Source organism: Engystomops pustulosus, chromosome 2 (genome assembly GCF_040894005.1).
Source record: "Engystomops pustulosus chromosome 2, aEngPut4.maternal, whole genome shotgun sequence".
In the NCBI taxonomy this organism is placed as follows: domain Eukaryota; kingdom Metazoa; phylum Chordata; class Amphibia; order Anura; family Leptodactylidae; genus Engystomops; species Engystomops pustulosus.
The window spans coordinates 26,322,250-26,339,606 of NC_092412.1; the positions used below are offsets into that span (position 1 = coordinate 26,322,250).

Consider the following 17,357-nt stretch of genomic DNA (forward strand, 5'->3'; position numbering starts at 1 on the left):
GCTACTAGGGGCATTGTTACTACTGGGGGTATTGTAACTACTGGGGGCATTATATTTACTGGCTATTAAGGGCATTACTACTACTGGCTACTAGGGGCATTACTACTATTGGCTACTAGGGGCATTGTTACTACTGTGGGTATTGTTACTAGTGGCTACTTGGGGCATTATTGCTACTGGTAGCATTGTTATAACTGGCAAATGAGGGCATTGTTACTATTGGCTGATCAGGGCCTTCTAACTATTGACTACCGTGGGCATTATGACTACTGGTAACTGGGGGCATTGTTACTACTGAGGGCACAAACAATGCTAGCAACAGGCGGCTTTATTAGTTCTGGCTACCGGGGCTCTAATATTACTGGCTACTCGGGGCAGAGTTACTACTGGCTATTGGGGGCATTATTACTACTGATTACTTAGAGCACTGTTATTCCTGGCTACTTGGGCTCTTTTAATATTAGCTACTGGTGGTTCTAGTTCTACTGACCACTGTGGGTCTCTGTTACTTTTGTCTACTAGGGCAGTGATGGCGAACCTATGGCACGGGTGCCAGAGGTGGCACTCAGAGCCCTTTCTGAGGGCACCCAGGCTGTCTCCCCAGGGCAGAGTTCACCAGAAAGGACTTGAATCTTCCTGCAGTCCCAGACAACTTGAGATGCTGCTCTCAATGCTCTTTTAAGGTGACACATCCTTGACTGATTGTAACTGCAAGAAGAGTGAGAAGGTGTGAACAGGGTTGGAATATCTTTGGAGGTCCCCTTGCTGGCCCCATGATTCTTCCTGTATAGAGAGACCCTGGAGAGAAGATACAATGATAGTCTTAATTTGCACTCCTGCTTTCAGCTGTATTAGAGGCCTGAGGGGGCCAAACAATTGATGGCTGTGGAAGAAAAGGGAGCAATAAGTTACTGTATAAATTGTCATGTTGGCACTTGATGGTAAATAATTGGGTGTTGGTTGTAGTTTGGGCACCCGGCCTCTAAAAGGTCCGCCATCACTGTACTAGGGGTACTGTGACTAATAACTACTGGGGCACAATGACTTTTGGCTACTGTGGAGCCACTGTTACTATATCAGCTGCTATGGGGGCATTATTTGTAGTGATTTCTAGGGGATGCAATGTAGAGTATTACATTTGTGATAAAAAGGAGGAGGAAATGATGATGAATTGAAGAATCTAAAATGTTTGTGTTGAAAATCTAGAGAAACGTGTCGTGGCCAGAAGAAGCTGAAGTGGTGGTGTAGGTCTTTGAAGGATTACTCTTTCATCCTCTATCAAAAAAGTCCTTTGTGAAACCAGACTTACAGTAAGTGCATGAGTGCACAATGCTGCTGCCTCTCCCCTGGTCTGTCATTTGTTATTTCTCCGATGAGGTGGAGCTGCACAGAGAGTTTTTTGTAATTCATTTTTCTTGGTTCTGGTGTTGTATTTATGTATATGGATTGGTTCTGGTGCTGTATTTATGTTTATGGCTTGGTTCTGGTGCTGTATTGATGTGCATAACTTGGTTCTGCTGTTGTATTTATGTCTATGGCTTGGTTCTGGTGCTGCATTAATGTGCATAACTTGGTTCTCCTGTTGTATTTATGTCTATGGCTTGGTTCTGGTGCTGTATTGATGTGCATAACTTGGTTCTGCTGTTGTATTTATGTATATGGCTTGGTTCTGGTGCTGTATGTGCTCTAACTTCTGGATCTATGCAGTTGACACAAAAATGTTTGTATTTTTGGAGTGTTAAATTGGTTATTGCTCTATAAAAGAGAACATTTACATCTATAACTAAATAGTCTGCACAGGTCGGTATGTGAACAATCTAAATTAATCACCTTTAGATACAAAAAGCTAATTTACATATTATATTAATATAAGGATAATTTGGAATATTGTAATTCTTTTTCCATGTGCTGCACTACACAACAGTCTTCTTGCTCCTAAAGTAGAGAGCGGATCCCATCCCTGACTACACTGATGGACAGGTTCCCTTCACTCTCATCACCAGTGTGAACAAAGACTTAGAACTATAACAATGTGGCCCTAAGATAATGGGGGCCCCAATGCAAAATCTACAGCAGTACTACAAAATTAAGGTCCCTTTATATCATTCATAAACCCACATTCAGCACATTAGGGCCAAAACATGAATTCATAGATTACAGTATTATTTATGTGCACTGTGACGTGTGTTGTGTAACTCTACACATTCCCAGTGTTAGTAATGAATACAGTATTACGGTATTATACCTTTGTGCTGATGAGTAGAATAAGTAATGTATACAGTATCAAAGTATTATTTCTTTGTGATAATTTGTAGCATCAGTTATGTGGATCATTTTTTAGCTATGACTTGGTGATGTGACCAGTATTACAGCATTATGTGTTTGTACAGATCACATTACATCACGTAATTACTTGAATCAGTTACAGTATGTGCAGTGTTGTAACTCGGACAGGTAGGGCCCCATAGCAGACTTCTGAATGGGGCCCCACTTGCCCGGTTAAAAAATATACATACAGTTTATACACACCATATATACATACATACAGCATATACCCACATACATACAGTACCATATACACAGACGTACAGCATTTACACCACATATGCATACCTAAATATTCACATCCAATACCACATATGCTGGGGCCCTTTGACACTGTGGGCCCTATAGCAGCTGCACAGTATTACAGCATCGGGGCACATCTACTAAGGGCCATGCACCAGTTTTATGTCAGACTTTGCACGTTCTTTCTAGAGGAAACGGCTGGCACAGGTATTTAAGAAGTGTCCTCGCCACTATTGTGTCGCACGTGACCGTTTTGTGGTACAGCGGCACTAGCCCCCATGCGGCACAAATTAAGGGGGCGTGCCAGTTGGACCGTGCAGCAGATTTATCATGCAAAGTCTGTCACACGCCGTATGTTAAAGGAAACATACCATGTTAAATAGTAGGTGTAAACTGCAAAATACCGAGCACCGAGTATATAGTGCACATCCTCCATTTTTTTGTGTGTCAGGTCAGATCCTTAGGCCCCCTGACACTGTAAGCCCCATAGCAGCTGCTATGGCTGCTACCCCTGTAGTTACGCCCCTGTAGGTATTGATCACATTACTTAGGTGAAGTATTACAATGGTAAGGGATGAGTAGAACAGATTTTTTAATTTAATACTATTCTAACGACTTGATATTTTTGGCATATCTCTGCGATATGGCTTCCCTCTCCGTGACCTTAGCATCGCCCTCTCCCTCCTCTAGCATTGCTCTATTACTGGTAGCATTATGTAATGACCCGTTTATGGAAGGACAGATCTATTCACTCACAGCTGCAGGTCTTGTTGTAGATTTGGTTGTCCTGTGAATATCCTTTCAATTTGCACTTGAACTTGTTTTGCCAAAACTCCTGGAACCAGGGATTGCGGAGATTGTTCTCGGGCCGTAGCTGCAGGTAATAATCGTCAAACCATTTCACATCAGGAGACTGCAGCTTGATGGTTATTCCTCCGGCAGCCTCTCGCTGATAACCGTCTGTCACATCGTACCTGTCTGCCCAGCCATCACTGCGGAGATAAATAACACGATAAATCCTGGTGTACACAATCTCATCCAGAAATGTGATGGATGTTCTTATCTGCCGGACATTCTTATAATAGCTACTTTATTAAATCCCACATCTCCCTCCATTGTTCCCGCAAACCATAAAACTATAATCACCGCTGTGGAAGGAGGGAAAAAAAACTTATTTCAGGTTTAGTTAAAGGGCAAGTACTAGCATTGTTATTGAGTCATATGGACAGATCCCCTCCATGTGGTACTGACACAGGCGTCTGGTTTGTTACAATGGGGCTCATTTACTTACCCGGTCCAGTCGCGATCCAGCGGCGCATTCTCCGACGAGGATTCGGGTTCTGTTGGGATTCACTAAGGTCATGCGCCCGATGTCCACTAGGTGTCGCTGCTGCACCAAGGTCCGCCGGAGTTCACCTTCTTCTCCTCGGTGCATGTAAGTGCTGATCTTGCGACACAAATTTTTTTTTAAATACCGCAGTTTTTCCGAATACGTTGGGCTTTCCGACGATCACGCCCCCTGATTTCCGTTGCATGCAAGCCGGCGCTGATGAGTCACAATCTGATTACGCGTGCCAAAAACCCGGGCCAATTCAGGGACAAACGGCACAAAACGGTAATATTCGGGAAACCCGCCGATTCGGCCCCTTAGTAAATGAGACCCAATGTGTCAGAACTTGTTCTCGTGATTCACAAGTTAGTTTCAGCTCAATAACATTAGCCCTGCTATATCATATCTTCCATGGCCCATTTACCCCAGAACCCTACACTTTTAGATAGTTTGGGTCATTGGGGGTCATTTACTAAGGGCCCAAATCGCGTTTTTACGGCAGGTTACCCGAATATTTCCGATTTGCGCCGATTTTCCCTGAATTGCCCCGGGTTTTTGTCGCACGCGTTCGGATTGTGACCCATCGGCGTCGGCATGCAAGCGACGGAAATCGGGGGGCGTGGTCGAACGAAAACTCTACATATTCGGAGAAACCGACGCATTTTTTTTAAAAAAAAGTGTCGCTGGACACGCACTTACCTGCACCCAGCAACGGATCGTGAAATCCAGCTTTAGCGCAGCCGCGACTTCAGCGCAGCAGCGACACCTGGTGGACGTCGGAGGAACTGCCTTAGTGAATCGCCGGAAGACCCGAATCCACCGCAGAGAACGTGCCGCTGGATCGCGAATGGACCGGGTAAGTAAATCTGCCCCAATGTTTTTCGAGTTAGACACCAAGTAGGTAGTAAGTCTAAACAACACAGGAAAAACATACAAACACATTGTAGATTTTTTACTCCAACCCTGGACCCCAGGAGGTAATGATTGCGAGTGATGAACATTTTCATTCTTGGTGTTTTTTTTTCTATGAAAAAAAATATATTTTTCTTCTTTTCTTGTGTCTTAGGAATTCAGAAGAAAATTAGATTAGACAAATTGTGGGTCACCATGATGAAACCCATTACATTATTCAGTTACCACACGTCCCGGGATCCAGGTGTTCTCTGTATGGAGCAGCTGTCACACATTATACAGAATTACGCTTTATTATGTTTTCCTGCAATAATTCCTCCAGGGCAGATGTACACTTACCTTAACATGTCATAAAAGGGATAGCTACACCAAAGAAAGTGTAAGGATATACTGTGTATGTAGCACCATTGCCCTTGTGGTCAGTAGTACCATATATACCTTGACCTTTGGTTCCACAGTTGAAGCTTGTGGTTCAACAATGGACCCTCCAATGCAGATGAGAACATACCCTTACAAGGAACAGCTCCACCTAGGAAAGTGTGAGCACAGCACAGTACTACTACTCCTATCCTGTATATATGAGCACAGCACAGTACTACTACTCCTATCCTGTATATATGGGCACAGCACAGTACTACTACTCCTATCCTGTATATATGAGCACAGCACAGTACTACTACTCCTATCCTGTATATATGAGCACAGCACAGTACTACGACTCCTATCCTGTATATATGGGCACAGCACAGTACTACTACTCCTATCCTGTATATATGAGCACAGCACAGTACTACTACTCCTATCCTGTATATATGAGCACAGCACAGTACTACTACTCCTATCCTGTATATATGAGCACAGCACAGTACTACTACTCCTATCCTGTATATATGGGCACAGCACAGTACTACTACTCCTATCCTGTATATATGGACACAGCACAGTACTACTACTCCTATCCTGTATATATGGGCACAGCACAGTACTACTACTCCTATCCTGTATATATGAGCACAGCACAGTACTGCTACTCCTATCCTGTATATATGAGCACAGCACAGTACTACTACTCCTATCCTGTATATATGGGCACAGCGCAGTACTACTACTCCTATCCTGTATATATGGCCACAGTATAGTACTACTACTCCTATCCTGTATATATGAGCACAGCACAGTACTACTACTCCTATCCTGTATATATGGGCACAGCACAGTACTACTACTCTTATCCTGTATATATGAGCACAGCACAGTACTACTACTCCTATCCTGTATATATGGGCACAGCACAGTACTACTACTCCTATCCTGTACATATGGGCACAGTACAGTACTACTACTCCTATCCTATATATATATATGGGTACAGCACAGTACTACAACTCCTATCCTGTATATATGGGCATAGCACAGTACTACTACTCCTATCCTGTATATATATATATATGCACAGCACAGTACTACTACTCCTATCCTGTATATATGGGCACAGCACAGTACTACTACTCCTATCCTATATATATATGGGTCCATCACAGTACTACTACTCCTATCCTATATATATGGGCACAGCACAGTACTACTACTCCTATCCTATATATATGGGCACAGTACAGTACTACTACTCCTATCCTATATATATATATGGGTACAGCACAGTACTACTACTCCTATCCTGTATATATGGGCACAGCACAGTACTACTACTCCTATCCTATATATATATGGGCACAGCACAGTACTACTACTCCTATCCTATATATATATATGGGTACAGCACAGTACTACTACTCCTATCCTGTATATATGGGCACAGCACAGTACTACTACTCCTATCCTGTATATATGGGTACAGCACAGTACTACTACTCCTATCCTGTATATATGGGCACAGCACAGTACTACTACTCCTATCCTATATATATGGGCACAGCACAGTACTACTTCTCCTATCCTGTATATATGGGCACAGCACAGTACTACTACTCCTATCCTGTATATACATTGCACCACACTATTACTCCTATCCGTTGCCCTGCTCTCACCTCTATGTTATGACAGCTCTAACTACAGATAAGAAACTTTAGCAGGTGCGTATACTGCAGTCCCCTCGCTGCGCCTGATATAAACCCTTGTGCGGCAGGTTATTCAGTGTGAAGCTCAGTACAAGGTTGAATTGCTCTTTTCATGTATTTGGATTCCTTTTAAGGTGATGCGGCGTCTTTTCCCGTTGCTTCTGAGCCGTAGCCTGGCAGCCTCGCTGTTCTGAAGTTTCGGCACGCAGTCCGTTTCTTTGATCTTATCGATATGACGTTAATTATGGGTTTTGTGAAATTGGCTTGCAGCGTGTTTTTTTTTTGTTCGTTTACTGAGTAGAAGTTTTGGGAAAAGTTCTCTGTAAATTGACACAATGGGGGTCATTTACTAAGGGCCCGATTCGCGTTTTCCCGACGTGTTACCCGAATATATCCGATTTGCGCCAATTTTCCCTGAATTTCCCCCGGGATTTTGGCGCACGCGATCGGATTGTGGCGCATCAGCGCTGGCATGCACACGACGGAAATCGGGGAGCGTGGCCGAACGAAAACCCGACGGACTCAGAAAAACCGCCGCATTTTAAAAAAAAAAGTGTCGCGAAGCTTGCACTTACCTTCACTAGGAATAGGCCGTTGAACTTGAGTGCGTTCCGATGCTCTTCAGCGCAGCAGCGCCACCTGGTGGACGTCGGAGGAACTGCCTTAATAAATCCCGGCCGGACCCAAATCCAGCGCAGAGAACGCGCCGCTGGATCGCGAATGGACCGGGTAAGTAAATTTGCCCCATTTAGTCACGTTTTATCGAAACCGACTACAAAGTTCTTACTCCACATTTTGTAACTAGAGACGTGAGAATCCGCTGATAATATGACCTCCCAATGTTTATCTGAATGACAACCCAACTATTATAATGCATTTATATAATATAATGGATGGGGTGGGGGAAGTTATTCTACAAAGGGTTTCCCCATGAAGATTCGTTATGACTTCTCCGCCCGTTTCCCCGACCTGAACTCCACTTTGGGCAAGTCGGTGCGGGGAGCAGGGTGGGTGGTGGGCTGCCAGGGTGTGAATGCCTGCCCCGCCGGATTTACTATATTCTCTGTTGGATTTCTACAGGTCCGAGCTAGCACCCGTATTTACTAAGAGGTCGGGCGTCGGAACTTTAAAGGAAACCTACCATGAGGATTCTAGTATCAGAAGTAGATGCGATGGTAGATTCCTCCTGCTGCCTCTGCCCTAATCTGTAATTTAATAATCCTGGAACCCAACCTAACTTGTTACAAACTTTATTTTAGTAATATGTAAATTATCTGCAGAGGCTATTGGGGCGTGTACTAGTCTTAGCCCCCAGTGCCCGCCCAGGCTAGTACATGCCCCAGTAGCCTCTGCAGATAATTTACATATTACTAACAAGTTAGATTAGGTTCCAGGATTATTACATTACAGATTAGGGCGGAGGCAGCAGGAGGAATCTACCATCACATCTACTTCTGATAGCAGATTCCTCATGGTAGGTTTCCTTTAAGACTAAATCAAAATCCCAGTCTTAATGTGTCCCCCCTAAAGTCTGTCCATATTCTCGATGAAAATATTGTACATGGACACCATACATGAAGTTGGGTCAACCATTTAGGACTTTGCTTTGGTGGTCACAAGTAGTGATGAGCGGACCTGTTAGAATTTGCGACCCCAACCAGTAACATCCAGGTTCGTTTTCGCTCAACACAAGTCACAAGTTGTCTTGTATTCCAGGCAACTTACCTCTAGTTACTCTATAAAACCGAGGGGGATTTTCCAATAACACTTCTAATTTAACTACACGGGGCCCTGGAGACACATAGGGGGGGATTTATCAAGCGCAGATGAACGTTAATGTTCCCCTTGTCCTTTTCTCATGCCAGATATGCTATATCAACAGCTTCAACCTCTTGGTACATGCAGCACAATTCTACCCAGGTACAGCATGTCTTAGAATTATGCCAGCTATATCACCAACCAAGTACAGCTCACTACACACCCCTCCACGCCAAGGGTCAAGGGAAAATAGCCGCAATTCCAGGAATTAAGACTTTATCGTGGCTTCTATGCCAATACAAGACTTGATAAATTTTCCCCAAACTTTGAATCAGGAGGAGGTCATATCCTATTAGATGGGGCAGTCAATGATGACCACAGCTGTATGAATGGTGACATTAGAAATTACAAATTGTCCAGCAAAATACAAGCCCTTATTTAGTCACATTGATGAAAAAATCATTCACTGTTGCCAACACCAACTCCTGGCCAGCCACTATTAGGTCCCAAAATGATAGGGATGAGCATGTAACCTTTGATCTATGACTGCTCCTATAGCCAAACATCTTATAAGTGACCCTATATCATAATCTCAATATTACAAGACCAGTCTAAAACGTTCTTGATTTTTCTAGCTTTCTGCAGTTTTACTGCCATACCTCCCCTCTCCAGTGTGGCGCACACATCCTCTATTCTGTAACGCGCATCCTGTGTTATTAAGGTTAATGAATGCACTCATTAGGCCGGGGCCCAGTCTATTATGCTTTGCGAAATCTGTTCACAGCCTACATGATTATTCTGGAAACTGCTGTTCTGCCCACATGTAATCGTTGCTTTTGCCAAATCTCTGACTAATAGTATTCCATCAGTTATTTTCGGTCCGCGCTCCTCTTACAGACGCAGTCGTCATTATTCTTAAGGATTGAGACTACTGTAATACTTTAATGGATGATGATGCTTAGTAAATAATATCGAAACATCCTCGAGCAACAGCAAAGAGCTACATGTAATCCGCTCCTGCCAGATAAATCACAAACCCGGGAGAGAAATAAAGGATCAGAGATATGGATGTGGAAGGAAGCGGAACATGGAAGGGGTTAATTTTCATAGGCGAACCAAGAGCAAAATACAGAATTTTATTTCCGATGTGATTCCCACGAGCTCCTGATCATTTTGGTGTTTGTTTTTTTTTAAATCTGCCCCACCGTTCAGAAGATATGGCTCCTGAAGGGTTATCTGTGAATTAGCTATGGGGGTGGTAACGTTTTCTCTAGAGACACGCCCCCGAGGGGAAATAAAGGTTATAAAATTGTCAATAACAATGTTCAGGAAATGATGGGGGCCAGTGTAATCCCCAGAAACTAGGGAGAGGTTTAACCCACACAAGGTTTTCTGGACTTTGTTCCAACAGAATCATGAGGCCACTGCAGGCGGTCCCCCACTTAAGAACACCCGACTTACAGATGACCCCTAGTTACAAACGGACCTCTGGATTTTGGTAATTTACTGTACTTTAGTCCTAGGCTACAATAAACAGCTATAACAGTTATAAATGATGTCTGCAATGAAGCTTTAGTGTTAATCCTGGTTCTTATGACAACCCAACATTTTTAAAACAGTGACAGAGACCCAAAAAATTCAGGCTGGGGCTACAATTATAAAGTATACAGTTCCGACTTACATACAAATTCAACTTAAGAACAAACTTACAGACCCTATCTTGTATGTAACCCGGGGACTGCCTGTACCACTCTGAGTAGTCCCGATATTTGTTGCCAGCTGGCCCGGGGTGGTTCAGCAATTGCTAAGCAGCCAAGGGCTAGGTGGTCACGTCAAGCAGAGTCCAAGATATCCATCAACATACAATATAGAAAAATAAACCACAATCCATCACGAAAGAATCATCTCAACCATACCCAATCTCCTCTAATCCCACCCCCCAACAACCAACCCACTCACCCAGAGAGGAGAAGAGGAGGAAAAAAAAAAAAGAGTCCAAGATAAAGGCAGGAGATCAGGCAATTATAGACCAAAGTCAGATGATGCCAAGGTTATAACCAGGAACTGAGTACAGAATTGCAAAGAGTTATCCAGAAAAAACAGGATTAGAAAACGAGCCAAGGAACCTAATGCTCAGGCAACTCCCAGGAGAGATAGAAACCCTGTACATCATCGGATTTCTCTTCTTACTCTTGCTATGCCCGTTTTCTCCTCTTTCTACCCTGCTAGTCATATATAAAAATAGTAGGTGGTAAATGTATATTATGTATAAATGTACAGGCGGTCCCTTACTTAAGGACACTGACTTACATATGACCCCTAGTTACAGACGGACCCCTCTGCACACTGTGACCTCTGGTGAAGATCTCTGGATGCTTTACTATAGTCCCAGTGACTGCAATGATTAGCTGTAAGGTGTCTATAATGAAGTTTTATTGATAATCCTTGGTCCCATTACAGCAAAAAATATTGAAAATCCAATTGTCACTGGGAAAAAAAAATTTGCCTGAAGCCACAATTATAAAATATACAGTTCCGACTTACATACAAATGCGATTTAAGTACAAACCCAAGGAATCTATCTTGTATGTAACCCGGGGACTGTCTGTATAAACATTTATATACATATGTAAGTGTATATTTTTTTATTGTAATTTATATAATCTGTGTTAATTTTTGATTTTCTTTTAATTTTTTTTTTATTCCTCTGGATTCATTTTGCATAATGAATCATCTAAAATGTAAAAAAAGAAAGAAACAGAGCTAGGGAACATATAGCTCAGTCTGCTCCCTGCGGGGGAAGATGACCATGAAAGAAAGTTCTCAAATTATAATCCCTTGGTGATGTTTACACAATAAACATCATGTTTAACCCCTGCAATTTAGTTTTATTGCTGTTTTAGCTCCTATCACTCAGTGATGTCAGTGTAAGATTCCAGAGTGTGGTTGGGGACTCTCTAAGCAGACACTTCATGGTTCCTCTGTGAATGAGATGCTGTGTGCTGACAATGTGCTCATATTATCAGGGTACAAGGTTTATATACACTTTCATTTAGCTTCTGAACATTGTACTAGTATCTGACATAGAAAAAGAGACAGATCACAGTCATGAGAAGGATAGAAGACACTATGGGCGACATGTATTTAACTTTTGGCTTGCCATTTCTTTAATTTTTGAGCCTTTTCATGGTGCTTGTGCTCGTTTCTGACTTTATTTGCTCCTAAAACAGTCTCCCTTTAAGGTTTCCCATTGTCTAGTTTTCTGCAGTGTTTCCATGAGTAATCACCTTAATCCAGATGTTAAAGTTGCAACTTTAAAAAAAAAACATTTGGTGCAAATCTTCAACTGCCCCTGACCAGGTGTAGAAATTAGCTTAGAACTGATTGCGACTTTTGGAGACTTTTAGCAACTTTTCTTTTAAAAAGTAAAAAAATTCACTAAAGACCAAGTGCCACATGTATCAATAAAGAAAAAACGCTAAGAGTCATCTGACCAGCAGAAAAGCCAAGAAAAGTCCCAAAAAACAGACAAAGACAAATCCAGACTTATGATAAATGAACCCCAATGACACAGTCAGCTCGGCTACCTCACTTTTTCAATAAAACACACAGTCAGCACTGCTATGCCCCCGCCCCCTTGGATCCAGAGTTGATCTTGTCTGTAGAGCTGATGCTACAGCTGGATAGAAAGTGCCTCTGTATGTAGTTGTCTCTGCCTCCTACAATAGAAGAATCTGCCCAACCCTAGTCAGGACTTTGTGGTCGTATCCAGTGACAACCAAAATATAAACATCAGGACTGATAGAGACAGGTTCGAATTATATCTGTGTAACGCTATATTTTTGTTAATAACGGTGAATTAGAGAATGTGTTATCTTGTTATCCTGAATAAATTAAAGAATCCCTTTAATAATCAGGGATTGGCTGGGGACACATTAGTCAAGGTCTCACTAGAGCTTCAAATTTCCAAACTTTGTGATGGCCTTTGGACCCGGGAGGCAGCACCTGGACGAGAAAGAAGGCTGTCAGCAGCCATGTCCACAACAGTCACAACAGACTGACAATGTTACACCTCCAACACTAGGTGTCATTATCTAACCCACGCACCAACGACACTGAGATGACTCTGCTAAATATGTTGCAGTCTATACAGCAAAGTCTTTTAGTGAGCTTCATCGAAAATAATAAGGTTTCCAATTATTTATATGAATGCGTTCTCTTTCTCTATATTTTACATCCTAGCCCAAATTCTCGAAACCTCCCAGGCTTCTCTTTGTGTCCGGCTGTTTATTCCACCCGGTAGACCGCTCCCGCTGATATCATGACAGAACAGAGTTTTGTAACATTTGCTTCCTAACACTTAATTTGCCATATAATGAGGTCCGGCTGATCCATCTACAGGTTACTTACATTTCATTCTGTTTACTTCAAGCTGCAGGAAACAAAGTGCTGATAGTTCCCAGAATATGTTCCAGATTTTGGCTTAAAGTTGCTTGTCACGCTGAGACTATTGTACGAGACTGTTAGAAAGTAGCACGACCCTTGGCTAGAGGTAATTAGAAAGAAGTCTTCTGCGTCTAAATGTGTTCCTATCCCTATGGGATTATTCTTTGACACTACAATAAAAGCGCCTAACATAATGCCGAAGGGTGAAAGCAAAAGAACCCAAAACGCGTTGGTTTCTGAAATAATTTGTTATCACGTATATATTATTTATAGAGCGCCAGCTGAATCTGTGGGCTGAATGATTGATATTTAGGCTCTTCTTCCAGATCGCACTGTGTGAAACACTCCATTTTCTTCCTTAAAGGACATCTACCACCAGGATGAAGGTTTGTAAACCAAGCTCACTTACATGCTGGTGTGTGGCCCCTTCCAGCAGGATTCGCTCTTCTTTTAGCTTCTTATTCCCTGGTTTTTACAAAAAAAGGAATCCTAAATTATGCAATTTAGAGGGGGCTCTAGGCTCCATAGATTTAAATGGAGCCTGGAGCCCCTCAGGCTCATTTGCATAATTTGTGAAGCCTTTTATGATTAAAAACAAGGGCACAAGAAGCTAAAAGAAAAACAGATCCTGCCAGAGCGCTCACACACCAGTATGTCAGTGGGGCAGATTTACTTACCCGGTCCATTTGCGATCCAGCGGTGGATTCGGGTCCGGCCGGGATTCACTAAGGCAGTTCCTCCGACGTCCACCAGGTGGCGCTGCTGCGCTGAAGTTCCCCGGAATGCACTGATCTTCACCAAGCCGGACCAAGTGAAGGTAAGCGCGAGTCCCGCAACACTTTTTTTTTTAAGATGCGGCGGTTTTTTTAGAATCCGTCGGGTTTTCGTTCGGCCACGTCCCCGATTTCCGTCGCGTGCATGCCAGCACCTATGCGCCAAAATCCCGGGGCAATTCATGGAAAATCTGCGCAAATCGGAAATATTCGGGTAACACGTCGGGAAAACGCGAATCGGGCCCTTAGTAAATGACCCCCAGTGTGTTTGGTTTACAATATTTCATCCTGGTGGTAGATGTCCTTTAAGTCACTATTCCCCATGTATATGGAGGGTATATATATATATATATATATATATATATATATATATATATATATATATTACTGGGATTCTTATTGTAAAGTAGTTGACTGCAGTTAACCTGGGTGATTACAATACCCTAAAAAGATCACCCATTTTGTACTTAACCCTTGTGAACTTTTCCCTTCCATCCTTAATAACCAATGTCCAGGTGACCTGCCAGTAGGCACTTTTAGGACTCCTTGTGACGTCTCGTGTCCTGCGGACTTACAGAAGGGTCTGGGGACAGTAAACTCAATATTTAATGCATAACCCAACTATGAACACCATTTCCATGTCATTGATTAGAGGAACAGGTCAAGGACCCCTGCATGACACCTGTACATGCAGTCATGAGCGCATGCGCATCTGTTATGTGACACATGTCTCCTACAGGCAGAAGGGTAAAGTTTACCAGCAAAAAAAATGTGTGGCCAATCCCTTTAAGTTGGGTCAAGTGATCTCATTGTGACCTACTATAATTTGCACGTTACCTAGATGTCACCACTTCCTGGATGATGCATATGCATAGACTGTACAACACAGACTCTTCACAGCAGCAGCTCAAACTCCTAACACAGTTACTGCTGATGATTAGAGAGGCTCCTGTCACACAATTATAATGGGGTAGATGAAAGTGCAGCCTCCCTGACTGTATACTCATGGAGTGGAGGATGTGGATAATCACACTGTCCTCCCTGCAGGCAGAGATGAAACAGCCTCTAGCTGCCCATGTGATGCGCTGTTATAGCATCATGGAATTGATATCAGACACCAGAGGAGTGTGAGTATTTCACACTCTGCACTTTTATTAAGTAGAGCGTGAGATACGGCAATCAGGTAAGGGGGGGGGGCAGGGGCATATTTCTATTTTTTTAGTGAAATTTAGTCAATTTTAATTTTTTTCTTCAATTTTATGTTTAAAAAAGCTATAGCTAGAATTAAAACATTTGCAACTTTACTATTCACTTAGATTTATGCCAATTAAACCAATAATGTTTTACAAAATAGAATGAATGGAGGATGTCTTATTAATTAATGAAGCAGTGACCCCTAGTGGTAACTAGCTAAAAAAAATATAAAATCATATGAAACCATAACAAAGTATAAAAAATACTAATAAAACATACTACTACTAATACATATTGTACTACAATTAATGTTCTATTGATAAAAAAATACATTTTTTAAATTTAAAATTTTTTCTATATTATGCAGGATACCCTGCCCGGCACCAAAACTTGCATACCAAAAGAAAAATCCTAAATTAATCACAGGACTGATACGTAAATAGATTTTATTTAATATGCCCACATTTTTGCTAATATATTGCAATTACCGTATATTCCGGCGTAAAAGACGACCTGGTGTATAAGACGACCCCCCTACTTTCCTGTTTAAAATATAGAGTTTAAGATATATTTGCCGTATAAGACTACCCCTTTTCCAACGCATACAAAACACCGGTAAAAATTAAAAAAAAAAACTGATTTGAATTTAACATGGTCCTTTTTTTAATTTAAATTCTTATGACATGCAGGTATATAGCAGGAAAACTGTCGCTCATAAACATAAGGCATACAACAACAACATTAGCATTACAGCACAGCCCCCAGTAGTATACAGCACAGCCCCCAGTAGTATACAGCACAGCCCCCAGTAGTATACAGCACAGCCCCCAGTAGTATACAGCACAGCCCCCAGTAGTATACAGCACTGCCCCCAGTAGTATACAGCCTGCCCCCAGTAGTATACAGCACTGACCCCAGTAGTATACAGCACAGCCCCCAGTAGTATACAGCACAGCCCCAGTAGTATACAGCACAGCCCCCAGTAGTATACAGCACAGCCCCCAGTAGTATACAGCACAGCCCCCAGTAGTATACAGCACTGCCCCCAGTAGTATACAGCCTGCCCCCAGTAGTATACAGCACTGCCCCCAGTAGTATACAGCCTGCCCCCAGTAGTATACAGCACTGCCCCCAGTAGTATACAGCACAGCCCCCAGTAGTATACAGCACAGCCCCCAGTAGTATACAGCACAGCCCCCAGTAGTATACAGCACTGCCCCCAGTAGTATACAGCCTGCCCCCAGTAGTATACAGCACAGCCCCCAGTAGTATACAGCACAGCCCCCAGTAGTATACAGCACAGCCCAAAAAAAAATAAACTTATATACTCACCCTCCGGTGGCCCCGATATCCGCGCGGCTCGTCTTCAGTGTTCCGCGCCGTCTTCTTTCTTCTGCTGGGTGCCGCCATTGATATTCCCCGGCAGGCGCCTAGTATGACGCGCCGCTGCTGACGTCATACTAGGCGCCGCCCCGGGGAAAAACATGGCGGCGCCCAGCAGAAGAAAGAAGACGGCGCGGAGGGTGAGTATGCGCCGCTATCTTTTAGAGCAGAGGTCCCCAACCTTTTTTGCACCAGGGACCGGCTTTAAGCTAGACCAGTTTTCCATGGCCCAGTGGGGGCGGGGCTTTGGTCATATGGGGTGGGGTTATGGAGGGGTGGAGCTTATAATATAAGATATCAGGGAGTGTCCGGACCAGATCCATCATATTGGTTTGGTGTAAAAATAAAGCAATGCAAAATGCATACAGCGTACCGCCATGTAGTATAGAATGCATACAGCATATCGCCATGTAGTTTAAAATGCATACAGCGTATTGCCATGTAGTATAAAATGCATGCAGCGTTTCGCCATGTAGTATAAAATGCATACAGCGTATCACCATGTAGTATAAAATGCATGCAGAATACCGCCATGTAGTATAAAATGCATACAGAATACCGCCATGTAGTATAAAATGCATACAGCATACCGCCATGTAGTATAAAATGCATACAGCATACCGCCATGTAGTATAAAATTCATACAGAATACCGCCATGTAGTATAAAATGCATACAGAATACCGCCATGTAGTATAAAATGCACACAGCATGCCACCAAGTAGTATAAAATAGATACAACGTACCGCCAAGTAGTATAAAATGCATACCGAGTACTGCCATGTAGTACAAAATAGAAGCCCTGATAAATATCACAAATGCTGCATATACATACAGCATATATACACATAAACAAACAGTAGATACAGCATATACACATATACACATACATATATACACACATACATACACACAC

General features: G+C 42.7%; 1 protein-coding gene across 14 annotated transcripts in view; it reads right to left on the bottom strand.

The window, feature by feature from the left end:
* GRM5 (glutamate metabotropic receptor 5) overlaps positions 1–17,357 on the bottom strand; it is a 191,283-nt gene that overhangs the window by 39,374 nt on the left and 134,552 nt on the right. For all 14 annotated transcript variants that reach the window (XM_072134075.1, XM_072134078.1, XM_072134077.1 and 11 more), the window contains exon 4: positions 3,325–3,560. In XM_072134075.1, coding sequence (XP_071990176.1) covers positions 3,325–3,560 — 236 coding nt within the window. The remainder of the gene's footprint in view (positions 1–3,324; positions 3,561–17,357) is intronic.